The 27,160-nt window shown below is 41.2% G+C and overlaps 1 protein-coding gene across 3 annotated transcripts in view; it reads right to left on the bottom strand.

The window, feature by feature from the left end:
* The window catches only part of Srp54c (signal recognition particle 54C), a 49,214-nt gene that overhangs the window by 3,754 nt on the left and 18,300 nt on the right, over positions 1-27,160 (bottom strand). The window contains exons 8-16 of one of the 3 annotated variants that reach the window (NM_001100110.2): positions 25,424-25,574; positions 23,786-23,934; positions 23,351-23,451; positions 22,720-22,806; positions 19,966-20,039; positions 19,502-19,610; positions 17,983-18,153; positions 15,080-15,175; positions 10,884-13,451 (exon numbers count right to left, since the gene is read on the bottom strand). In NM_001100110.2, the coding sequence (NP_001093580.1) occupies positions 13,360-13,451; positions 15,080-15,175; positions 17,983-18,153; positions 19,502-19,610; positions 19,966-20,039; positions 22,720-22,806; positions 23,351-23,451; positions 23,786-23,934; positions 25,424-25,574 (1,030 nt within the window). In that variant the 3' untranslated portion in view covers positions 10,884-13,359. Of the gene's footprint in view, positions 1-10,883; positions 13,452-15,079; positions 15,176-17,982; positions 18,154-19,501; positions 19,611-19,965; positions 20,040-22,719; positions 22,807-23,350; positions 23,452-23,785; positions 23,935-25,423; positions 25,575-27,160 lie in introns of those variants that run through there. The other 2 variants (XM_011243971.3, NM_001377038.1) reach the window with 2 other exon arrangements.

The raw sequence follows: 27,160 nt of genomic DNA, 5'->3' as shown, positions 1-27,160 counted from the left end.
TGTACACGCTTTCCAATTTGTAAGAGCTTTCCAATGCTAGCTGTTTCAGTGGGAACATGTCATTTGATAAAGCTCCTGTGTGCAGAACATATTAGAGCAGTCATATGACATTCAGTTCAAAGGGCAGTACCTGAGAGGGTTGATGTGGCGGCCCGCAGCATGTAAAACCATAGGTAGGGGCCCCAGGTAAGTTTTGTCTTCAACAAGAAGTCAGATTAGCAACATTCATCGATAGTATGTTTAAAGCAGAGTGAACTAGCTAAATAATTAGTAGGCACACAAAGCATCCATAGGTAGCGCTATATCCAAATTCCACAGAGATACTTCACAGTTTCCATATGATCACCACCTCCTTTGCCATGGAAGGACTAAAGTCACTTAGCTCTGGAATGGCACTCTAGCTCAGGCTGGATGCCTACAGCCTTTCTCCTCTCTGCTTTTTGTCTTCATTCTTTATAAGAACATCCAGGAGAGTGCACAAAGAAAGGACCTTTGTTAGACAGAGACAGCTAACAAATGTCACAGCAGGAAATTCTGGTACAGAAGTGGAGGTAAAGTGGGGAACAGCAAGTCAGCGCTCAGTGGTAAAAGGAAGCAACACTGGAGGGATGAGCTGTCCGTCATGTTGTTTGTTTGTTTGTTTGTTTGTTTGTTTAAGACAGGGTCTCACTCTGAAGTTTTGGCTGTCCTGGAACTCACTGCCTTAAAACTCAGAGAGATCCACCTGCCTTTGCCTCCTGAGTGCTAGGATTAGACGCATGCAACAACACACTCAAAAGATATAGTCACTAAAGACCCCAGTCTTTTTTTCCTGGTTGTCGTTGTTGTTTGGTTGGTTTTTGAAATAGAGTCTCTGTATGAGGTCCTGGATATTCTGGAACTTACTATGTAGACCAGGTTGGCCTTGAACTCACAGAGATCCCCCTACCTCTGTGTCCTGAATGTTGGGATTAAAGACACATAGCACCATGCTAGACACAATTTCTGTAACATAATGTGAAATTGCTATAAGATGTTTTGAGTAAGGAATTACTTAGAAAAAAAAAAAAACAGGCATAAAACCCCAGGTGTGAGCCGCGCGTGGTGGCGCATGACTTTAATCCCAGCACTCGGGAGGCGGAGGCAGGTGGATTTCTGAGTTCGAGGCCAGCCAGCCTGGTCTACAGAGTGAGTTCCAGGACAGCCAGGGCTATACAGAGAAACCCTGTCTCAAAAAACAAAAACAAACAAACAAACAAACAAACAAACAAAAAAAAAAAAACCCCAGGTGTGTAGTGTGAGCCTGTAATTCCAGCTCAGGGGAGCAGAGACAGGCACCTCTCTGGGGCTTGCTGGCCAGGCAGCCTACCTACATGGCAAGCTCTAGATTCCAGTGAAAAATCCTGTCAAAATTCCTTGTCAAACAAGGCAGACAGCTCTGGAAAGCAACACCTGAGCTTTTGCCTCCACACGTGCACCAGCATACATGTGAGCATGCACACACACCTACACAGACAAAGGAAAACACAGATATTGTCACTGGACAGTCTGAAGTTGTTTCTAGAGATGGTAACAGCTGACACTGAAGCAAGGGCTACCAAGCCTGACCCGGCTGAGGGGATAGACAGCACCTGTCATCACCACACACTGCACAGGAGGACCTTAGCCAGCCTGTTACTTGATCACAGATGTTGCTAAGCCAAAATCACAGGTGGCTCAAGTCTCCCCAGAGCCATGTTGCCATCTCAGAAACACATCTGGGTCTACACTGTGGCTCTTCCAGGTTTTGCCTTTATAGGTAAAACCACACATTTTTCTGTTCCTTCAAAAATGTATCTCTGTCTCATGGCCGTACTCCCTAAACCAGTGGCTCTTCCTAATGTTGCAACCCTTTAATACAGTTCCTCATGTCGTGGTGACCCTCAACCATAAAATTATTTTATTGCTACCTCATAACTCTAATTTTGCTACTCTTATTGTAAGGTAAATATCTGATATGCAGGATGTCTGCTGTGTGATCCCTTGGGACTTGCAACCCACAGCTTGAGAACCTCTGCCCTAAACAGACCTATAATTCAGTAAGATCCTCTCTGCCTTCTCTGTAGAAGTTGGCAGACTAATTCTAAAATTTACAAAGTACTTTAAGGGACCTAGAACAGCCAATCTTGAAGAGAGAGAGAGAGAGAAAAAAAGAACAAGCCCAGTCCTCACAGATTTCAGCATCAAAATCTTTACCAAACACAGGACTGCGCCTGCGCCTGTGCCTGCGCCTGCGCTCCAGAAGACAGGAGGCTGAGAGGGCGCTGGCACCAGAACAGATTCATGGAGCTAATGGAGGCCTTAGGCCCAGAATGAAACCATACTCAATAGTCAGTGGGTTGAACAAGGGCACCAAGGCCACTTACGGTAGTCTGAATAAGGATGGCCCCCATAGACTCGTGTCCCCATCCTCCCCTCTTCCTGCCATCAGATAAGGATGTGCCCAACTCTCAGCATCATGTCTGCCTCTGTGCCACCATGCTTCCCACCGTGATGACAGTGGACTAAACCTCTGAAACTATAAGCAAGCCCTCAAATGTTATCCTTTATGAGAGTTGCCTTGGTCCTGGGCTTGCAGGAGGCCTTGCAGCTTCTAGGGGAGGGTATCCCCAGCTGAGCTGAGCAGCTCAGGGGTTTCAGCCTCACCTCCTCTTTGCTTCTTCTCTTCGACTTTTCTACTTGGCTCCTTCCAACTAGAGTCACACCGAGCAGGAAATCTCATCAAAGAGATTTATTGGAGGGTCCAAGGTGTGTTAGACAAATCCAGGGATGGCTGCCCTCTGCTCCTCCCAGGAGTGGACAGCAGGAAACTGGACCTTTGTCCAGAGATTTCCAGTTTGAGGCTTGATGGGATTTCAAGTCTTGAGTTTGGGGAGCTCGGGGATTGGTGGCTTTTTTCATGCCTCCTTTCCCTGCATCAGTCCCACGAGTTAGGGTGTTGAATCCTTTCTGGCTGCAGCCAGCTTTTGCTGAGACGCCATCTCTCTGGGGCTGCTGGGGGAAGCTGGAGAGGAGGTACTGCCATTGTGGACAGCTCCCTTTGGACATACAGCTCCCTCAGCTGGAGGCTGAAGCATGATGGACAGCTCCTCATGACAGCAGTAGGCCGAGGCAGGAAAACTGTCCTGGACAGCTCCCATGAAGGCTGCAGGCAGGCCTAGATGCTTCCATGCCTCCATTTTGACAGGAGCAGCTGGTTTTTTTTTTTTTTTTTTTTTTTTTTTTTTTGGTAGTTCCTCCTGGGCCACCTCATCTCTGCCATAGCTGGAGAGGGAAGAAGGGACTGGCTACTCCTCTTACAGATTTTGCAGTGCTGTGCCTCTTTAAACATGTTTTCTCACACACACTATCTCCCAACGTAGGGCTTTTAATTCACACGCCATTTTGTGAGGAACAGGACACGCAGCTTGAGTGGTGCTTTCAGGGACAGCACATCATTCTCAGCTTTCCACAGGCAAGTTTGTTTGTTTTCTTTTTTTGGTTTTTCGAGACAGGGTTTCTCTGTATAGCCCTGGTTGTCCTGGAACTCACTTTGTAGACCAGGCTGGCCTTGAACTCAGAAATCTACCTGCCTCTGCCTCTGCATCCCGAGTGCTGGGACTAAGGTGTGCGCCACCACGCCCGGCTTGTTTTCTAATGTATAAAGTAGGCTGGCCTCAAACCTGCCTCTCAGCCTTGGGATTATAAACCTGGCTCATTTGATAGATTTAAATTGTATTTTCATGCCAGTCACAATTCAGAAATGTTATGACGTGTTGACAATGGCAGCAGCAGGCCCAGACCTCACATGATCCTTCTCCACAGGGCACTCGTTCTTTTCCTCACTCTTGGACGAATATTCTATCCTTATGACAATCTAAAAACAATACCTAAAATCTTTAAGAACAATTCCTCAAAATCCATCTTCACTGAAAAACTGCTTATAAATACAACCAAATCACCTTGCTTGAAGCAAACAAGTTATGACATGACCTAATTTGATACAGTGGTATAAACAAAACAATGAAATGATCCAAAACATCAAAACCAAACTGTGATCAACTGAAAATAGCAAATTGTTAAGTCTTATGAATTGGTCTTATAAATAACACAGTTCTGCACTGTATGTATTCAAATCTCTCTTCTTGAGGGGCAACCAACAATCGTCAGTATTAAATTGTAGGTATCTATAAATGCAGGCTAATTGGCAAATAAGCAACAAACATTAAGTTAAAATTTTCACTGCTAAATCAGAATAATATTCGTGATTTACAAGTACCATGTTTACTGAATCTTTTAAAACTATTTTAAAATTTTTTTAAAAAAGATTTATTCATGTATTACATGTAAGTACACTGTAGTTGTCTTCAGACACTCCAGAAGAGTGAGTCAGATCTCATTACAGGAGGTTGTGAGCCACCATGTGGTTGCTGGGATTTGAACTTCGGACCTTCGGAAGAGCAGTCGGGTGCTCTTACCCACTGAGCCATCTCACCAGCCCTATTTTAAAAATTTAAGCTATTTTGATAAACTGCCAGTATTTTCTAAAAACAGCAATTTTTTAAAAAAATGTATTTGTGTTGGTGTTTTGTATACATGTGTATCAGTGAAGCTGTCAGACCCCCTGGAACTGGAGCTACAGACAGTTGTGAGCTGCCATGTGGTACTGGGAACTGGAGCTACAGACAGCTGTGAGCTGCCATGTGGTGCTGGGAACTGGAGCTACAGACAGCTGTGAGCTGCCATGTGGTACTGGGAATCGGATCCAGGCTCTCTAGAAGAGCAGCCAGTGCTCTTAACCTCTGAGCAAGCTCTCCAGCCGCAAAACAGCAGATTTTTAACAGAGGAAGTTGAAGAGCAATTCCTTATAAATCCACCATACAAAGTAAGATGTCAAAGAAATTCCAGTTGTTTGAGCATTTTTGGCTATTTCCAAACTGTCACAGCACAACTAAATGAAAGCAGGCAACAAAGCCACAGGCCAAGCATATGTCCTTTCACACTGTCGGTTAAAGAAGCTGGAATATGGAGGGAGCACCCAGAGCTATAAAGGCAAATTTGGATTTACCCACTATGTAAAACTAAGAAAATGAAGCTGAACAAAACCTGCAAATCAGAAATACTCGTTGAACATGATGGCTTTTACACAGCTCCGTGTGTGTGTGAGCGTGTGTGTGTGTGCTCTAGTGCGTGCTCACAAGCACACCTATTTAGTTGGAGCTACCTTGCAGGTTTTCTTATTGCTTAAGCAGAATTTTTTCTAAAGGTGGATGTTTTCATCAAATACGGCACACGAGGTTGAGGGACACATGTGCTCAGTGGTAGAGGGCTTGCCTGGCATATGTCTGAGTTGAGTCCCAGCCCTGCAATTGATAATGGGGATGATGAAGCCCAAGAGAAAAATGACAACACATTTTTGCTGATTTTCAGGCATAAAGAAATTTTACAAGTAAAAGAAGTGGTTTCATTAATGGATGCAATTGCCAGGAACTGTATTAAGGTCTATCAATGTTTCTTCCTTAGAACTACTCTGAAGTAACACTATAATTGTCAGCTTTTATAGATGAGAACGGGCACAAGTTAGGAATAAGCCAGGATTCAAACCTCAGGAGTTCTAGGCACAATGGCACCTATCTGGAGTGCCAGCTACAAAGAAGGATGAGGTAGGAGAGTCTTCTGAGCCCAGGAATTCAAGATCAGACTGGCAATGTAGTAAACCCTTCTATCTCAAACATATACATATAGTATTATATATGAACATGTACAATTATAATATACATAAAATTATATATAGTTATTATGTATTTCAAGGATTCCATTATTCATTATTCTTTTTTTTTTTTTTTTGGTTTTTCGAGACAGGGTTTCTCTGTATAGCCCTGGCTGTCCTGGAACTCACTTTGTAGGCCAGGCTCTCCTGGAACTCAGAAATCCGCCTGCCTCTGCCTCTGGAGTGCTACGATTAAAGGCGTGCGCCATCACGCCCGGCGTTATTCATCTTTTAAGATCATAATCATAATTGTCTTCTTGCCTCAGGGCAAGCTGATACAGTATTTGTTAATACAATAACTACAAATTTTATACAATCAAGGCACACATATCAACTGATGGGACTCATTCTCCAATGTCCTATCAAGTGAAGTATCAAAAATGTGCAGTTTAGGCTAATGGCAACAACCGAGATTACTATGCCTTGCCTAGCTGAGAACACAGTAAAGGTTGAAATCCTATTTTACAATAAAGGAACAAGCCTCCCTTTCTACTTTTTGAGACACGGTGTCACTTGATTGCTTTGGTTGTCCCCGAAGTATGTAGGCCAGAGTAACCTCACATTTAGATTCACCTGTCTCTGCTGCCTGAGTGCTGGATTAAAGTCAGGCCCACTTCACCCAGCACTCAATACCTCTAAGAGCTTAAAACGCAAGCAAGCATTAACTCTTCAAATATGAAAATGAGGCATTATGGTTTCTTCCCTTACTGTAGATAGTAGTTTATCTCTGGAAAAAGTGCCATCTTGGACAGGAGAGATGGCCCAACAGTTAAGAGCACAAGCTGCTCTCCTGAGAACCTGTTCCCAGCATCCATGCGCAGGGGTTCACAGCTGCCTGGAATGCTAGCTCCAGGGACTTCAATGTTCCCTGACTCATCAGGCACCTGCAACTCACATACACAATCATACGACTTAAGAACAAGGAATTAGCTGGCTTAATAAAAATACACAGAGCTGAAGAAATAGCTCAGCGGTTAAGAGCACTGGCTACTCTTCCAGAGGACCCAGGTTCAAATCCCAGCACTGACATGGCTGGTCACAGTTCCAGAGGATCTGACGCACTGGCACAGATACATGTACAGGCAAGCAAAACATGCACTTAAAAACAAAGCAAGTCATTTTTTATAAACTAAAATTAAAAAAAAAAAGGAAGAAAAAAATACAGCCACAAGTAGGTTGTTCCACCTTGTTCTCTCTAGGTTGGGGAAAGTGTTTGGAATGTGAATATAGCTGTGCAGGGGTGGCTCATGCAGAGGCAGGCAGATCTCCGAGTTCAAGGTTAGCCTGGTCTACAGAGGTCAACTAGAGTTACACAGAGAAACCCTGTTTCAAAAGACCAAAACCCAAGTGTCAGAAATGTCAATTCTTTTCAATATTTAACATGTATGGGTGTCTTGCCTGCATGTACTTCTGTGTACCACATGTATGCAGTCCCTGTGGTGGGCAGAAGGTTTTGGGTCCCCTAAAAAAAAAGAATGATGGATAGTGGAAGGCTGTTATGTGGGTGCTGGGACTGAACCCTGCCCTCTGAAAGAGCATGTATGTTAGTTAACTGCTGATCCATCTCTTCAGTCCTGGTTGGGCATCTCCCCCCCACTACCACCCCCCAGGTCTGGAAACTTTGTAACTCCTATATTTGACTGCATCAGACATAAGATCTCAAGGAGGACAGCTTACATCTCTTGGCAATCTGTTCTTGGAGTTTTTCCTTCCTTCATTCTCTTGGCTGTAAGTTTCGTATATTCTGTGGCTTGTTTTCTTAGTGCTTTGTTTCTTCAGAGCCCTACACTGGTGTTTGTGTTACAGGACAGGCGGGGTGAGATGCTGGATTTTAGGTGCTTTGGCACTTCTTTTTTTTTTTTTTGGTTTTTTGAGACAGAGTTTCTCTGTATAGCCCTGGCTGTTCTGGAACTCACTTTGTAGACCAGGATGGCCTCGAACTCAGAAATCCGCCTGCCTCCGCCTCCCGAGTGCTGGGATTAAAGGCGTGCGCCACCACGCCCGGCTGCTTTGGCACTTCTTAATGCCAGGCACATCTTAATTATCCCCAAAGCAGCAGCTACTACATGCAATTTCTTACCTGTTTTTTTTTTTTTTTTTTTTAACATTTATGATCCAACCAGTATTGACAAATGCAGTTTTAGGCTAATAAAAATCCTGTGAGCAAAGAGAAGCTAAAAGATATGAAAGTTTGATTTGGAGAAAAAAATAAGGATTGTAAAATATAAGAAACACATGCCGGCTGGACATAGTGCTGCACACCCTTAATTCCAGCACTCTGGAGGTAGACACAGGCAGATCTCTGGTCTACAAAGTGAGTTCCGGAACATCTGGGCTGTCACTCAGAGAAACCATCTCCAAAAACAAGCAAACAAACAAGTCCCAACAAAACAAAAACACAAAAATCCTAAAAAACAAACAAAAAAAATGAACAAAAAATAACGTACATGATAGGCTCACATTAATAAAGTATTAATAATTACACTAACTTACAAAGGTACAGTTTCACTTTAAAAGCATAAAATTACCTGGAGATCAATATCCTGCTGCAGACTGTTAGTCAGTGCAGGCAGTTAGCCTAAGACCATAGATGAGCAAAGGACTCAACAATAACCACAGATAAATGTCTCTCCTCCTGGAAAAATGTTGGGAGAAAACCGGCATAGAACATTTCGCATATATCACCTGAGATGGTTTGTATATGCTTATCCCGGGGAGTTGCACTATTAGAAGGTGTGGCTTTGTTGGAGTAGGTGTGTCACTGTGGGCATGGGCTTTAAGACCCTCATCCTAGCTTCCTGGAAGCTCTGCTAGCTGCCTTCAGATGAAGATGTAGAATTCTCAGCTCCTCCTGCACCATGCCTGCCTGGATGCTGCCATGTTCTCCAGTTTTGATAATGGACTGAACCTCTGAATCTGTGAGCCAGCCTCAATGAAATGTTGTCCTTATAAGAGTTGCCTTGGTCATGGTGTCTGCTCACAGCAGTAAAACCCTAAGACATCACCTAATTACTACAGTAATATGCCACAGGCTAGACAATGCATCTAGAGCTAAAGTTTAAGCTAAGCTCTTAGCAACTGAGATGTCAGTTAATCAGACCAGTCACGTTCAGTCCAAAAGCAGAGGATGTTGAGATGACATTTGATTAAATTCTATAATGCTCAGAACTTTGTAACTGAAACAAAGCAGAATGTAAAGAGAAGGGATTTGGGGACTGAAGAATGGTGGTGCAGGGCACTTTGCTGCTTCTCCAGAAGACCTACCTGCACTTGGTTCAATGACAATGGCCCCATAGGCTCATGGTCTTGAACACTTGGTCCCAGTTGGTGGGACTGTTGGGGAAGGGTTAGGAGGCATGGTGTTGTTAGAGATGATGCCAGGAGCAGGTTTTGAGGTTTCGAAAGCCTCTTCCCATCCCCAGTGCGTCACTCTTCCTGCCTCCTCCTGACAGATCAAGATGTGCACTCTCAGCTGTTCCTGCCTTTGCTCAACCATACACGGAACATGTGTGTGGCACACAGACCCTGGGGGCAGCCAACAGTTCTCTAATTGGGCTGGAACCCTAGCCAACTTACCCAGGGGTTAGTGAAGTCAGATCTTGTAGGAAAATCTACAATTGCCATTTTACTAAATCTGCATAACTAAATCAAATTCTAAATATTTGTCCTTGTACCTACAGGTAGATTCCTCACCCCCATCAAAGAAACTTCTCCTCCCAACAGATAGAGACCAATACAGAAACAACAATCAATTAAAATGCAGAGTTGTGGTATCTAGTCCTTTTTTTTTTTTTGATTTTTCAAGACAGGGTTTCTCTGTATAGCCCTGGTTGTCCTGGAACTCACTTTGTAGACCAGGCTGGCCTCGAACTCAGAAATCCGCCTGCCTCTGCCTCCCGAGTGCTGGGATTAAAGGCGTGGGGCACCACGCCCGGCTGTGGTATCTAGTCCTGATGGATACTTCTACAAAACATTCCACCACCCAAGGCTCAGTATTTCAAGAGTGGGTGGGAAGGCTCTAGAACCAGAGGATCAGGGAGTTGGCTTGACAACAACTTTGTCTTCTAGAAATGTCAGAGCTATACACACAAAATCTCACCAACGTGGCTGCCTAAAAATGACCAGAACAATGACAACACCAACAGACCCACCAATATGGACAAAGTAAAGTCCTTCAGGCCTCTTAACCTTACACAAAAACATACAGGCAACTAAGGAATGCTGAGTGAGATAGTCTTCCCTAGAGAAAAGCAAATCAACTGGTTATCACTGAGCCTTAGGTGGTGGAATGTAACATTGTACAGACTGAGCAGATTATATTTATGTATATAAAAGTACACATCCACTCACCTCCACACATACATATATGTGACAATTACAGAGAGTCCATGAATCTAAAAGAGAATAAGGGGGAGAGTACATGGGAACAAGAATATAAGGGAAGGAAAGAGGGAAATGATGTTATATTATACTCTAAAATAAATTTTAAATATTAAATAGGTATCCACCCTTTTTAGTTTGTTGCTATTTAACTCCTAATTTTGTTTTTGTTTTATAACTAGATAAGCACCTTGTTTAAGGCAGCTAGGTTGTTTTATGTTTGCATTATATTTAAGCAACTTCACAATAAAATTTAACAATTCAGTGCTATACAATATTTGATGTAGCCGGGCATGGAGGCGCACGCCTTTAATCCCAGCACTTGGGAGGCAGAGACAGGCAGATTTCTGAGTTTGAGGCCAGCCTGGTCTACAAAGTGAGTTCCAGGACAGCCAGGGCTACACAGAGAAACCCTGTCTTGAAAAAACAACAACAATAATATTTGATGTAACCAATGTCTCAAGTTGGGAAAACTGTCAGATCCTTAAAAGGTAAGAAATAAGATTTAAAGTAGTAAAAAACTAAAGGGCAATCAGTTCAAGTTCACTAAAAAGGATAAAAATTGGAAGCTGACTGTGACTGCTATTCCTGGTTGTCAACTTGACCATATCTGGAATGAACTACAATCCAGAAAGAGAGGGCACAGCTGAGAGAGGTTCTGACTGGCTTGAGGCAGGTGAATCCTCTTCCAGGGCAGGCCTTTGAGACACAAAGACACATGACTTTCATCCAGATCTTGAGGTGGGAAGACACATACTTTTATTCCAAACTTGAAGGCAGAAAAACACCTTTAAAATGGACCATAGCTTCTGCTGGAAGTCTAGACAAGAACACAGAAGGAAGCGTTTGCTCCTAGCCTGCTTGTCCTTCACCTTGCTAACACGTCCATTCTTTCACTGGCATCAAAGCCTACTTATTTGGGATTCCAGTATATATAGATACCAGATGAGCCATCCAGCCTCGCAGGACTGATCAACTACTGAGTCATTCCATAGTTCTGTGACTCTAGAGAACCCCTAGTAATACTCCAAATTAAGGCATCATGATCTTTAATTGTCTTTTTTGTCACCATTCAGATTCTGAAAAATAAAGTTCAACCAGACATAAAAATATCAAAACTCATGCAGAAGGCATTCGGGATGCTATGTCCAAAGGTTCATCTCATTTACCTTTATTTAGTCAGAACAAAATATCCAGAAAACAGAAATCACTAAGACACATACCCAGAAAAGGTAGTGTACAGAGTTTAATTACCATTTTCTCTAGTTTTGGATTTCTATAACTGTACCTTACTAGGCCACTCTGGCAAAACATAAAATGTGTAATTTCCCACAAATACATACAGTGCCCACTAGGGAAATCCTAGTCCTCTACTAAACAATTCTTAGCTAAAACATCCAACCCTCTGCAAACCACAAAATCAGATGCACTTTTTGTTACGTTTTTGGCTTTTGAGACATGGTCTACATAACTTAGGCTGGCCTTCAAATCATGATCTTCCTACCTCAGCCTCTATTTAAATAGTGGGATTTGCTAAGTGCTACCATGCCCAGCTGAACTGCATTCTTTATGAGAATACTTTTCTAAGAATGGTAAATTTACTAAAATTCCTGAATTTAGGAGGCTGAAGCAGGAGATTTGTCATGAGTTCCAGGACAGCCTGAGCCTTTCTCCCCAAACCAAAAAAAGGTAGACACGGTAGCAATGTAGTCCCAGTACTTCTACAGCAAGGTAGGGCTCGAAAACCAGGATCCTAAGAGCTTGAAGGCCAGCTAGCCCAGCTCTCTGGAACATGAACAAGAGACCCTGTTTAAACAGCGTAGAAGGCAGGGACGAGCACCTGAGGTTGTCTTGACTTCAACAATGTGTACCCGAGCATGTAGAAGAATGCACTCAAAACCACTCATACACACAGATCCCTCCCTCCCTCCCTCCCTCCCTCCCTCCCTCCCTCCCTCCCTTTCCTTCCTTCCTCTCTTTCTTTGGAACTGTGGCCAATGACATGGCTCTATGGATAAAGGCACTTGGTGCCAAGTGTGACTGAGCTGAGTTTAAACCCTGGACCCACATGGTGAAATGAGAACTGACTTCTGCAAGTTGTCCTCTGAAACCCAACATGTCACTTGTGCTTTTAATCTCAGCACTCAGGAGGCAGAGGAAGGCGGAGCTCTGTGAGTTTGAGGCCAGCCTGGTCCACATAGTGAGTTCCAAGGATAACCAGAGCTATAGTGAGACCATGTCTCAAAGAAACAAACAAAAAAAGAATAAAGAACATGGTTGCTCTCTGACCTTCACACATGTGCTATGGTGCAAGTGCTAACACATCCAACCGTCACTGGAATTGAAGCTTACTCATCTGAGATTCCAGGACAGACACACAGCAATAGTTATCAATGAACCAACCAATGCTGCTACGGCCTTATTTTTAATGTGTAATACTGTAGCCTAATAGTTTAGTATTACTTTCCATTAGCAAATTTATGTATTATCTATTATCAAAACATATTATTTTTCAATAGTATGTAAGAAACATAAAAATGGCTTTAAAAACAATCAAGGACCACGAGACTCCAAAATATGTAAAAAATTTAAGTTTGATACAAAACATCATACATTACGAACTGTAACCAAATTCTTGATTTCAATTTTAAATGGTAAAGCTAAAGTTTCTTGGAATAAAGTTATTTCATCCTAAAATAACATTTTCTAATACTCATGATTAAATTTTTCAATATATATTCCTTTAAATGTACCTGCTGGCTTTTTGCCTATTTTCTGGGTGGTACGCTGCCACATCAAACCTTAAAGAAAGTTAACGAACCCTTTAACTTATCACTTGAAGTTTATTTTGCAGCACTTTTCTTCAATATCATGTAATTTACTGATCGCAACTGTTTATAAATGTAATGCTTGGCCTTTGAGACAATTAAAAACCTTTAAATACCAAAATTTTACATCATGATTTGTTTAACTTAAGAAGTGTTAGGACGTTGAAAACTAATAGATTTAAAGCAGAAATGATGACTTCCACAAAAACCAGGCACTCTTCCCGAACTTCAGAAGGGAAGGGAGACAAGGAAAACGGTGAGACAAAAGAACGAAGGCAAGACAGGCAAGAATATCCTTCTTCCCCGTTTGCAAGAGGGAGAGAAAGTGTGAGGTCTCAGCAGATGACATCATCCACCTTGTCAGTTCCTAGTAAGGGGGCGTCTTTACATGTTATTGAATCCCATCATGCCTTTCATGTTGCCAGCAGCACCCTGCTGAAACTGCCGCATCATTGACTGAAGGCCGGCCATGCCACCTAGAGGGAGATGGGAGGAAGACAGGTCGTGATCCTGCAGGCTGAACCTGTTACAACTTTTGCCTGAGAACTTTAACTTCTAATGTACTTAGCAATTAAGTCAGGACTTAGAGAAGTGCTAAGTGCTAAGTACTTACTATGTGAAATGTTTCACATATAGTAATTAGATCGACTTGTCACAATCTCCTGATGAATATTACCTACAAACTTTACAAAAGGGAAGTTTAGAAAGTTTTAAGGACTTTTCAAAGATTACACAGTAAAAACAGAATTAGAATTTCAAAAATTCTCTAAATAAAGACACCCAACTCTAAAACGGGGGAAAGGTCAGTGGAAGAAGTATTAAGGAAAGATGACCAGTCCTGGGATGGAGCTCAGCTGGTACAGTGTCTGCCCAATATGCATGCCCAAGACGCACGAGGCTCTGGGCTCAATCCCTAGTACTCCAGACCTGTAATCCCAGAGCTTGGGAGATAGAGGTGGAAGTCAGAAACTCCAGATCACACTTGGATACAGAACAATGTACAGCTAGCCCGCACTGTCTGACAACCCATCTCGAAGCAGAGATGATGAAACAGCTTGCCCACAAATTGCACCTGATGGGCCGGACACAGTGGCAGAACCTTTAATCCCAGCATTTGGGAAACAAAGGCAGGAGGATCAAGCTGGCCTTCATACCAACTTCCAGGGAGGGCACTGAGAGCTACATGGTGAGATTCTGTCTCAAATCCCCAGGTAATTAATTAAAATAAAATAATTTTTAAAAATTAGGAAAAAATGGGCTTGTCAGATGGCTCCATAGGTAGAGTGCTTGATTGCTGCACGAAGATGAGAACCTGCATCTGGACATCCAGCACCTGCATAGAAGCTGGGCACGGTAGCCAGGGATTCTATAATCCCAGCCCTGGGAGGTGGGAGAAGAGAGACACGAGGATCCTTGAAGCTCAGTGGCCAGCCAGGAGTCCAGCTGAGACAGCAAGCTCCAAGTCAGTTTGGTTAGAGACACTATCTTTAAAAAGTGGAGGGCAATAGAGAAAGACACCTGATGCCAATGTCAGGTCTCCACATGTACACACTAGCACACACGTGCATACACCACATAGACAGACACACCATATAGGTGGCAGCAGAGGACAAAATAAAACCTCAGTTTACTTATAAACTACAGAGGTGGCTCAGTGAGTACAAGTGACTCAAGCCTAATGACCCACATTTAACTCCTATGCAGAAAGTTATATCAGCAGTAGGCATCTGTAATCTCACTGCTCAGCAAGATAAAGACTTGTGGGCCAGCTAGCCTCAACTACACAGTGCAGCAGCAAAAACGAGACACACTGCTTCCACAAGGTAGAAGACTCTGAAGTTGGTTCTTCAATCTCCACAGGAGCAATGCAGCATGAACACACACACTCACTCCATATACATCACACACACACTCAAAGGTTTTTCATACTGTTCAAAACCTTCTCCTTATCTAGAATGATTAAATAGTCAGTTGGGATTCAGATGGTCATCTCCCTTCAGCCTTTAAACAGGTTTTTATATATCACTACAGAAGGCTTACCATTAAACTACAACCCTTGTATATTTAACTGTATATTACAACTGACCAAGAATTTTATATTTACCCATGTGATGAAGAACTCGTGGGTCCATCATTTTGGCCATTTGTTGGTTTAATTTTGCCATCTGTGACTGACTCACATTCTTAGACATATCACCGCCTGATAAAACAAAACATTTAATTAGTATATAGTGTGGTATAGAATACCATGTAATTTACTAATCTTTTTCTCAATTACATTTTTTTTTTTTTTTGAGGAAAACCACAAGAGATTCTCTATAAAGGATCATTTGAAGGGCTTTTCATTGCTGTTACTGCATTAGCCCTGGCTGGGGTGGAACTCACTATAGAAGCCAGACTGTACAGAAATTCCCCCTGCCTCTGCTTCCTGAGTAAGGGGATCAAAGATGTGAACCACGACTCTGCTAGAAGTATTTTCGAAGAGCTGTGATGTTCCCCCTGATAATTTTATTTATTTATTTATTTAAAAGATTTATTATTTTATCTAAGTACACTGTAGCTGTCTTCAGATGTACCAGAAAAGGGCGTCAGATCTCATTATGGATGGTTGTAAGATACCATGTGGTTGCTGAAATTTGAACTCATGACCTATAAGAAGAGTAGTCAGTGCTCTTAACCACTGAGCCATATCTCTAGTCCTGATAATTTTACTTATAAATGTGTTAAACCACTATAAGCAAAACTGGACTGAGTGACTAGTACAACAGCACCTGCTTAACAGAAATCTGAAGGAGGGGGAGGGGGAGAGGGAGGGGGAGAGAAACCTTCCCTTTCTTCTCAGCCCTGAGAGTCCAAGCGGCACACTATAGTACAACAACCAGCAAAACTAGGCGGCCCCTGCCAGGGCTCATGGTGAAGTAGGAGAGCTGTGAGGGTCACCACATGGAAAGTATCAAATGATACAGTAAGACAACTTGGTGTCTGCATATGTGTGCTCAGAGAACTCCAAAGACCAATTTAGACCACATGGGCATGTGGTACTCCTGGGTTGCCCTTGGTGTATCTCTGACCATTTAAAAAAGAAATGTCAATTACCTTAAATGATACCAGAGACAAAAGACCTTCACTAATGAAGTGGTACTTGAAATGGTTATCTACATAGTGTCTGTTTGCCAAAAGTTACTTCATTATTTCATTAATGATTAGTGAATAATCGTTATCAAAAAGACTTATCCGGGGCCTAGCAAACACAGAAGTGGATGATCACAGTCAGCTATTGGATGGGTCACACGGCCCCTAATGGAGGAGCTAGAGAAATTACCCAAGGAGCTAAAAGGAACTGCAACCCTATAGGTGGAACAATAATATGAACTAACCAGTACCCGGGAGCTCTTGTCTTTAGCTGCATATGTATCAAAAGATGGCCTAGTCGGCCATCACTGCAAAGAGAGGCCCATTGGACTTGCAAACTTTATATGCCCCAGTACAGGGGAACGCCAGGGCCAAAAAGGGGGGTTGGGGGGGTAGGGGGGTGGAGGGGTGGGTATGGGGGACCTTTGGGATAGCATTGAAAATGTAAATGAGGAAAATACCTAATTAAAAAAAAAAAAAAGAAAGACTTATATTCAGCAACTGATAAGAACAGTTGCAGAGCTTTGTAGTCAAATAATTACTATATAGCCCTAACTGGTTTTGAACTTGAAAATATCCTCCTGCCTCCTAAATGCTGGGATTATAGGCACTGTACCCATTTGAAAATGATAAATTTGGGGGAAAAATAGAGAACTAGAGATCAAAGCATCTCAGAGCTCAAGCATTCTGGCTGAGCACTCTACCTTTCAGTTATACCTCCAGCCTTAAAAATATAATTTATTAGAAAATAGAAATAAAGTAAAATGAAAAACTTGGGACAATATTTAGAGGTGAAAAGCAAGTCTGTTAAGATATTACAGAGTAATAGGGAGAAAGATCCGAGTGACTGAACAGGGAAGAAATGACAGGCAAAGGAAATTCAACTTGGTAATGTACAAGGAAAAAAAAAACCCTTTAAAACATTAAAACTGGAAACGTGCTAAAAAAAAACCTGTGACCATTACACTAGAAACTACATTAGAAAATGTACTTTGGTGCAATTCACTTTAAATCTCAGCACTGAGGAGGCAGAGGCAGGCAGATCTCTGTGAGTTCCAAGACAACCAGGACTACACAGACTACACAAGACAGAAAAACCCTATCTCGAAAAACAACAAACAAAAAAGATACATAGTGTCCTCTATACTTCTATCAAAGAGAACAATCCCATGGATTTGTCTAAAAGTGACTCAACTTATGGATCTAACAACAAGAGGCATGAAGATACACAACTGAAAGAGTAGGAGTTAGTGGTTAAACAGCGCATGTGTGTAAAATATAGATTCTTATTTTGGCTGGTGTTGTTTTGACACTGGTTCTAGGTATGGAGCCCTGGCTGGACTAGGAGTCACTAGGTGGTCAGGCTGGCAATACTTCTGCTGCTTCTCTTGTCTCAAGAATTCTGGGAGTATATACATGGGATACCCAACCTAGTTAATCGATATATTCTGAAGAATGTATGCCAATATGGGAAAATAATCAGTAGTTACAGCAACTGTTGTCTCCAATAGGACTTGTGGAATATTTTAAGGAGAAGAAAGAGAGTTCAGTTTTTGTAGTCTAATGTTCTTTAAGTACTCTATGGTATGTATGTTGATAAAAAGCTTTTCACGATTAATCATCTACTATCTGATTCTGAAGAGGTAAACCATGTGTCATGGTAGTCCTTGACTTTAACACTGAGTTCAGGTTCTCTTTTCTTTTTACTTTAGTATTGGGACAGAACCCAGGGACCCAGACAGGCCCTACCACAGAGCTAAGCCCCAACTCCTACAACTTGGAAACTCAGCAGTAACTTTTCCAATATGAGACTACTGGCTTTAATATTTTGTTTCTGAATTTTGTTCTTTTAGGTGATAGTGTTTTCCAACTCACCTTTGAAAAGTCCTTTGATACCTCCCATCTTTTTGACCATCTGTGCAAACTTGGTATACTGGGTCAGAAGTTCTTGAATATCTCTTGTTGACACACCTGATCCCCGGGCAACTCTTTGGATTCTCCCTGGATGCTTACTGAAAACCTTGGCACCATCTGTACTGTCCAGTTCTGAAGACAAAGACAAATAATTTCATCACATAAAATTATCATTCATTATCACAGTAGCCAAGCACTCTGCCTCTGTCCTAAAAATGGAAGTGTGTTTATTAGAAAATAGGAATGAAGCCAAACGATACAAAACTTGGGACTGAATAAGGAAGAAGTGACTCACAAAGGAAATTCAAACGGGTGATAGAAAGCTTCAGAGATTTTACAGATGCCTTTATTTATGTTTATGTTTTAGATATAGGGTCTTATATATCCCTAGCTAGACTGAAAATATCTATGTAGTTGAGGGTTACCCTGAACTTCCAATCCTCCTGCTTCCACTTCTTGAGGGCTGGAATTACAGGTGTTTGATACTCGACCCTGTTTCCTGGGTTCTAACAGAGAGATTCCTGTATGTTAGGTACTCTACCATATGAGCTCAGTTAGGGGTGCAGGGTGTGGGGTTGTGTGGGAGAGAGATATACATGTGTGTCCCGATGTGTTCTCTCCAAATTGATTTGTTGGCATAGGATCTCTGAGTGAGTGTGAAGCTGACTTGTGGGTAGGCTGACAGGCCAGCCCCGAGGACCTGCTGTCTCCATAACTCAGCCAGCCTGGTCTACAAAGCCAATTTCTAGGACAGCTAGGAATACCTGTCTCAATATAATAACATCAGGGTGGGGGAGTAGCTCTGTGATTAAAAGCACTGGCTCATTTTCCAGAAGACCATGGTTGGTTTGTTTCTTTGGTTAGTTGGTTTTTCAAGACAGGGTTTCTCTGTGTAGCCCTGGCTGTCCTGGAACTCACTCTGTAGATCAGGCTGGCCTCGAACTCAGAAATCCGCCTGCCTCTGCCTCCCGAGTGCTGGGATTAAAGGTGTGTGCTGCCACTGCCTGGCTGTTTGTTTATGTATAAATGGCTTTTAAAAAAGATGTATTTATGTATATGGGTATTTTGTCTACATGTACATTTGCACTTCAGAAGTGGGCATTGGATCCCATGGGACTACTACAGTCAAAAATGGTTGCTAGCCACCATGTGGGTCCCGGGAATTGATCATAGGACTGGATTAAAGGAGTGCACTACTATACTTAGCCAACATTTAATTCTCTTAAGCCCAGGATTCTCTCAAAATTGACTGTAACTTTCCCCATTAATTTGTATCTACATAATGAAAACATACAACTCTCTTCAGAAGTCACTTAAAGAAGCTTTAGGCTTCACATTTCTCCCAATGATGAATCAGTCAAAGCTTACAGGTTACTCTACATCTATGTAAAGCAATGTTTTGGTCTAAGTTCCTTCCATCTTGCCAACAAGAAAATAGTGACCCTCAGAAGCCTGCCCTGGGTCCGGTCACCCTTCTCACCTTGATCGTTCATACTGTCCATGATTGTCATCAGTTTCTTCAGCCTTGCCATTGACTCCTGCTCATTCCCTTTGCTCATAAAATCTGTGCCAAAGCCAGGAATCATCCCCTAAAGCAGATTTAAACAAGTCACCAGTGACTTATAGTGCTCAAAATGTCAGTATTTAAATACTAACTTTGAAACTAATCTTTAAAAGAGCCATCATACCCAATGATTAACGTAAGTATATACCTGTTCTTAGATATTACAATGAAAAACAAAACAGTACATCATATAAACTCATGAAAATGTTACAACAAAACCCCACCATTTTACAAAATTGATATATGCTAATAAGGCAGTTGGCTCTCCTGTTACGGCCACGCCTGATGCTTTGCAGTGTATTAAACTTGCTTTCTTTGTAAGAATAAGATAAACACAAAGAAATATAAAGAAATTTTAGAAACATTTAAGGGTAACTAACCAATATCTGACTGAATGGGCCCATTTTCATAATATTCTGAAACTGTTCATACATGTCTCGCAATGTAAACTGACCTGAAATGCAATACAAAAAAATTCAGATAGAGTAGCAAGCATGAATTCATCTTGAAGCATACTATGCAATCGACAAACATTCACTGTACAGTCACTGTGTGGAGGCCGGGATGAATGCTATGAGGAGTAGTAGGCACATGGTCAGATTGTACCACAGAGAAGCCTATTACTCTACTACATTAGATCAACATATACAAACACACAGAAACTGAGAAACAAGGCAGACAAACTACACCTACTAAAATGGCTACAATTAAAAGGTATGGACGTAGCAAAAGCTAAAGATAATATAGAACATGTATAATTCCTACGCAGAACAGGCAGAAATATAAAAGGATTTATAAGATCTGCAATGTCTTAATAGCTTAGCTCTCCATGATCAGAGATAGACAGACAGAGGAAGAACAGTACTTAGTGCTAGGAGAGATGACACAATGCCTTAATCCAAGCAGGATCTTATGAGTTTTAGGACAACCTGGTCAACATTGGGAGCTTCGGCACAGCTAGGGCTATAGAAAGAGTCCCTATATGAAAAAAATTAGTTACATATAACTTCATTGATGATTATAAAAATATTATGCTGATGGGCATAGTGGTTCACACCTGTAATTGCTACAATCAGGGGCTGAAAAGAGAAGATTCCAAGTCTGTAGCCATTCAGGGCTAGAAAGGAAGATTCTGTCTCAAAAACAAAAACATATTGTGTGGGTTGGTCAGATGGCTCAGTGGATAAAGGCACTTGCCATCCCACTTGTTGACCTGAGTTTAATCCCTGGAAGCCATAAAAAGGTACAAGTAGAGAACTGATTTCAGTTGTTCTTAGATCTGTATATACTTGCCACAGCATGCTCACTCACACACATGTCACACACATAGTGATGATGATGATGATAACAATAACAATAATACTAAATTAAGGGAGAAATCATGCTGTGTGAAAGAGACTGACTGGGGGAAGTAATTAAGAGTGCTTGCAGTTCTACTGTAAAGATCACTGTTTAGATCCTAGCATCCACTTGGACATTCATAAAGAAGTGGGACCAGCTAGATGGCTCAGTGGTGTTGGCACTTGCCAACAAACCTAATGAGCCCAGAACCCACATAAGATAGAAGAAAACAGAGTCCTGCAAGGTATCTTTTGATCTCCATACATATGCATGACATGACATGTCATACACACATTCATATGCACACACAACATGGTTGTTTTTTGTAAAACAAAGTGATCACTGAACAAAAGTCCATGCAATAGCAATAGAATCAAGTGAAATCAATAAAAGTAGAAAAATCAAGTAACAATGTCAAATACTAACTGGAGAACATTGGAACAATAATTGTATTTGGAAAGTAAGTAGAGCTTGGTGACTGCTAAACAAGCAGAGAATTAGGAATAAAGACAAAAATGCTGCAAATATACAAGGAGTCAGAAGTCAGAGAGTAGACAGACTATGTACAGTACCCAGAAGCAGAAGTAGGTCACTGCTTCAAGACAGAAGGGCCTGGCATGATGCAGGCTTTAATCCCAGAACTCCTGAGGCAGAGGCAGGGGGATATGAGCCCAGCCTAGTCTACACAGCAAGCTCCAAGACTCTATTCTCAAAACAAAAACAAAAACAACAAAGAATGACAGAAGGAAATGAAGGATAAATTCAGCCACTGACCCATATCTACTGAGGACAAGGAGGTCAGGTACTGAGCAAGGTCCTGTGAGGATGAAAGATGAAGAATGCATTGATGAACCTTACCCTCACCTTCACAAGGGATGGTGAGCATCAAAAGGTTGTGACGAATGACAACAATCAGAGTACAGAGGAGCATGCATCACAGGCTTCTAAGAATCAGGTAGGACATGTTAGAGGATCAAGGCGTGAGAAACTGAAAATTCAGCAGGCTGGCTCAGAAGGCTAAATATAGCACTGTCAAAACCTTATGCAGAAGATGGGAACTAGCCTACATATGACATCATTTACAAGCACTTTAAGGGCAATGGGGAGCTGCTGGAGGATTTTAGATCAATGGACTCAGCCAGGAGTAGTGGCACACACCAGTAACTCCATCATTCCAGAGGCTGAGGCAAGGACAGTCTGGATGTGGTGGTTTGAATGGCAATGGTCCTCACAAGCCCACTGGTTTGAGTGTTTGGTTCCCAGTTGGTGGGCTGTTAAGGAATGATTAGAAGGTGTGGCCTTGCTGGAAAACTGTCACTGGAATGGGCTTCCAGGTTTCAAAAGCCCACACCATTCCCAGTCTTGTTCTCTTTGCTACACAGAATTTCAGGTTTCAGTCCCTAGCTGTCCTGGAACTCACTCTTTTGATGATGCTGGTCTTGAACTCACAAAGATCCACCTGCCTCTGCCTCTGCCTCGCAAGTGCTGGGATTAAAGGTGTGTGCCACCACTGCCTGGTTTATAATTTTTTTTTTGAAAGAAAAGAAGAAAGAAGGGAAAGTATGATAGTGCATGCCTAAAGCAGGAGGATTAAAAGTCCAAGGCCAGCCTAGCTATACAGTAAGCCATGCTCTCAGAAACCCATGGTTGGGAGGTGTACTAGCAGTAAACCACTTGCCTAGCATGTGCAAAGCCCTGGTTCACTCCTCAGCACCATGAAAAAAGAAAGAAAACAAAACAAAGCAAAAAAACCAAAAACATTAAGATCAAATGCCATTTTGCTAAAAATATACCGTGCTTCCACTTCTCTATAAGTGCCTTGTTATCATCCAACTTCAATTCATTGACTTTATCAATCAGTCCTTCAATATCACCCATTCCTGAAAGACACCAAAGAGAAAAGTGAACAGTTAACAATATGCTCACCTTCACATGGGCACATATAATAGCTCTGCAGGGCTAAGTACTCTACTGTATTTTATGTGAAAGGAACTGAAGCTAAGAACGTTAAATTGCAGCAAAGACATAAACCAGGGAAGACAGCCCAAAGCTGACCTCCTAATTCTGTGCTCCCTAACTCTCCCACTTTGAGACAACAGAAAGGTTTTTCTATCTATACAACCTCTATGACTACAACTGCATTTTCTGCATTATGTGCTCAAACTCTTCTAAAAAGCTCTCCATCTAATAAATCATGTTTCCAGGCTAACCACAGCAAAGAAGAGGGTTAGAGGGCTGGGGACGCAGCTCAGTTGCACATACAAGGCCCTGATTTTGATCTCCGGCACTTAAAGAAAAGTTAAATCAGGTTAGAATGATAAGTCACAAAGTGAAATTATTGTTTTGGACAGTAATAAACACATGACTAAAGCCATTTGTTCTAAGATCTACACCATCTCAGAGATTATTCAATACTATACTTACCAAGGAGTTTGCTGATGAAAGGTTGTGTTTTGAAAGGTTCAAAATCATCTATATGTTCCCCTGTACCAATGAAAATAATTGGACTTTTTGTGGCAGCAACTCTACAAGGAAAATAAAATAAAAAAATAACCAAAAAAGAAAACAAATTCTTTAAGATATTAGACAAAATGTATAAAGTTAAAGTTCCTTTTCACGAGTTAAGACCTATACCAATTGGGCTCCAAAATTCCTTTTGTACTTAAATCTCATTCATGGATTCTATCAATTCCATTACAATAATGTTTTTAAAAACAGAATAAGAAACTTATTCTTATCGAGCACGCATGCACACACGCACACGTGCACACGCACACACCCCCCAAGGCATAAAACAAATGATTTACAGGGCAAAGGGATAGTAATAGCCATAAGAGTAAAACTCCAACTGATACTCACGCACTAAGAGCACCGCCTCCTTTCGCATGACCGTCGAGTTTTGTCACTATTACTGAAGCTACATCTACTTTGTCTTTAAAGGCCTTCGCCTGGGCCTCACAAGCCTGTCCGATGGATGCATCCATCACATAAACAATGTTATCAGGTTGCTAGAAAGAGTAAATAAAAAGACACGTTTTTACTGCTGTTACAAAAAGGTGACCACGAGCATGTATGGAATGCTTACTATACATACTGATTCAGTAAGTACTGACTGAGGGAGCACCATAAATTAAGTGACATATAGGTCTTGACAAAGAGATAAATAGGGAAAACTGTGCTCATGATACGAGAAGAAACTATGATAACCTCTTTGGAAATTATTTTGAGCTGAGACCTAAATGAAGAAGACAGGTTGCACGTTGGGCAGATCTGAGTTGGAGGCTGAGGCCAGCAGAGTCTAAAGAGAATAAGTTCTAGAATAACCAAAGCTACAAAGAGAAACCCTGTCTCAAAAAAATCCATTCACATTTGTCAAATAACAGTAGCACTAAGAATACACTAATGAGTACACATCACCATCCAAAGAATAAGGTGTGCAACAGGTGTTAGGCTGCTTCTTACTGTGCATTATTTCCATCATAATTTCATTTTTGTCTTGTTGAGAAGAGGTGCTCTGGTTTTAATAAAAATGGTCCCCATAACCTCCTATATTTGTATGCCTCGTCATCAGGGAATGGTGCTACTTGAGAAGGATTAGAAGGTGTGGCCATTTTGAAGTAGGTATAGCCTTGCTGGAGGAAGTGTGTCTGTCATTGGGGGTGGGCTCTGAGGTTTCAAAAGCCCAAGCTAGGCCCAGTGCCTCTCTCTTCTGCTACAGATCTGGATGTAGGACTCTTAGCTACATCTCCAGCACCAACTGTGTGCCACCAACCTCTCAAACTGTAAGACCTACTAAACATTTTCTTTTATAAGAGTTGCCTTGGTCATGGTGTCTCTTTCACAGCAACAGAACAATGAACAATACATACACAGGTCTCACTATGTAGCCTTGGCTGGCCTAGAAGGTAAGATAACATAGAATAGGGTTGGCTTTGAACTCAGTGTTTCCCAAGTACTACAATAAAAAGCATGTGCCACTACACCTAACTCCATCTTTTAAGAGCTTTAAAGGAAACACTAAATGACAATATAATGTTTCATTTTGAAAAATCTTCAAAATTATTGTTTCTACTGATTTAAGTAACAAGAAAAAAAAACCCCAAATACTTAAGGTAAATTCTTTTTTTTTTTTTTTTTTAAAGATTTATTTATTTATTATATGTAAGTACACTGTAGCTGTCTTCAGACTCTCCAGAAGAGGGTGTCAGATCTTGTTACAGATGGTTGTGAGCCACCATGTGGTTGCTGGGATTTGAACTCCTGACCTTCGGAAGAGCAAGCAGTCGGGTGCTCTTACCCACTGAGCCATCTCACCAGCCCTTAAGGTAAATTCTTAATTTTTCATTATTATTTTTTCTATGCTAATGACAGTAATTCCTTTACACTCAGTGATAGTAGCTGTCTTACAGGTAAGGAGTAATTTATATTCATAAGCTCAAAAAGGTTTTATAGATAAACTGAAGTTTTTAAAATGGTGTCCCATGGAAAGCTACTTACTATAGCATTAGAAACTTGAAGCATTTCTTCAAATAAAGAGTCTTCTTGTTTGTGACGACCACTTGTATCAACAATAATAATTTCAAAATTTTCATTTTTGAATTTCTCCACTCCTTCAGAAGCAATGATGACAGGGTCCATTTCAGTATAGCTATTTAAGATGGACAAATGATTTACCAAAACCACAATGGGAAAACATTCAAATATTATTTACTTGGAAACTGTCAGTTTACTTTTAATCTATTCTGAACACAATTAAATTATTATATTTTCAATTTAGAAGAAATTACTAATACGTAATAAATACAGAAGCCCATTTCTTTGGCATCATGAGATACCACTAAACTTTTCCTACCTAAGTCTGCATAACTACTACAGGTTTTTTCTGAATTGTTTCCTTAAACATTTTTTGATATCTTCTTTAATAAATGAAGTCATGTTACAAAGTGTATTTTAACTGCTTTTCCTTTTAACAACCTTTTGCTATAATTAATGAAATTATTAAATGCTTCTGTGAAACAGATTTTTAGATTATACAGCATCCCACCAGATAACATCATCATTTACTGTGTGCATTGATGTTGGACATTTATGCTTTTTCTGGTATGTTAGTATTAAAACAGACATGAACCAAAACAAATACTTCCCTAAAAAAACAACCCCCCCCCCAAAAAAAGAAAACAGGGGCAGGGCCTGGAGAGATAGAAAAGCACTTAAGAACACTGGGTGTTCTTCCAGAGGACCTAGGTTTAGTTCCCAGCACCCATAAAGCTGGGCTCATAACCATGTTAACTCTAGTTCTAAGCAGTACAATGTCCTCCTCTAGTCTCCAATGGCACCAGGCAGGCACACACATGGTAGACATATATGCAGGTAAAACACCCATGCAGAGAGAATAAATAAATTAAAATGACAGTTATTACCATTACTATATTATCAATTATTAATTATCAATCAACCAATTAATTATTTTTTGAGAAAATGTCTCACTCTGTAGCCCTGGCTAAGCTGGTACTAGCTATAGATTGTTCTGGGTGTACTCTTGAATGTATGACAATCTTTACCTCAGCATCTTAAGTACTAAAATTATAGCTATACAACTAAAATTTGTAAATTTATAAGGAAACGGGATCAAAGATCTTCATAGTAAGTGACAATGACTATATATATACACATATAGTAGGCTTCATAAAAGATTGCAGTAATTATTTTTAAGGGGGAGTTTTAAAGGGGAGACTGTTAAACAACACAACAAAGTGTACCACTGCATTCATTCTTCTTTATTATATACATCCTCTTATTTACTTGGTCTTCTATAGGTATATGCTTATAAGCATGAATATAAAAGCATACACTATGAATACCTGTGAGAAGTCACAGGGCAACTTGAAGCAGTAGGTTCTCTTTACACCATCAAGGTCTTAGGAATTAAACTCAAGTTGCCAGGGTTGGTGACAAGTGACTTTACCTGATGAGCCAGCTCACTTGTCCCAACTATATTCAACTTTCAAAAAAGAATTATTTTATTTATTTTATTTATTTTATTTGTGAGTACACTGTTGCTCTCTTCAGACATACCAGAAGAGGGCATCAGACCTCATTACAGATGGTTGTGAGCCACCATGTGGTTGCTGGGAATTGAACTCAGGACCTCTGGAAGAGGACTCAGTGCTCTTAACTGCTGAGCCATCTCTACAGCCCCCCACTGTATTCATTTTAATGAATGTTCTTTTGAAG

This window comes from Mus musculus, chromosome 12, assembly GCF_000001635.26.
Source record: "Mus musculus strain C57BL/6J chromosome 12, GRCm38.p6 C57BL/6J".
In the NCBI taxonomy this organism is placed as follows: Eukaryota; Metazoa; Chordata; class Mammalia; order Rodentia; family Muridae; genus Mus; species Mus musculus.
The sequence above is the reverse complement of the archived record's forward strand: the minus strand, read 5'-3'. Positions and strand labels throughout refer to the sequence as shown.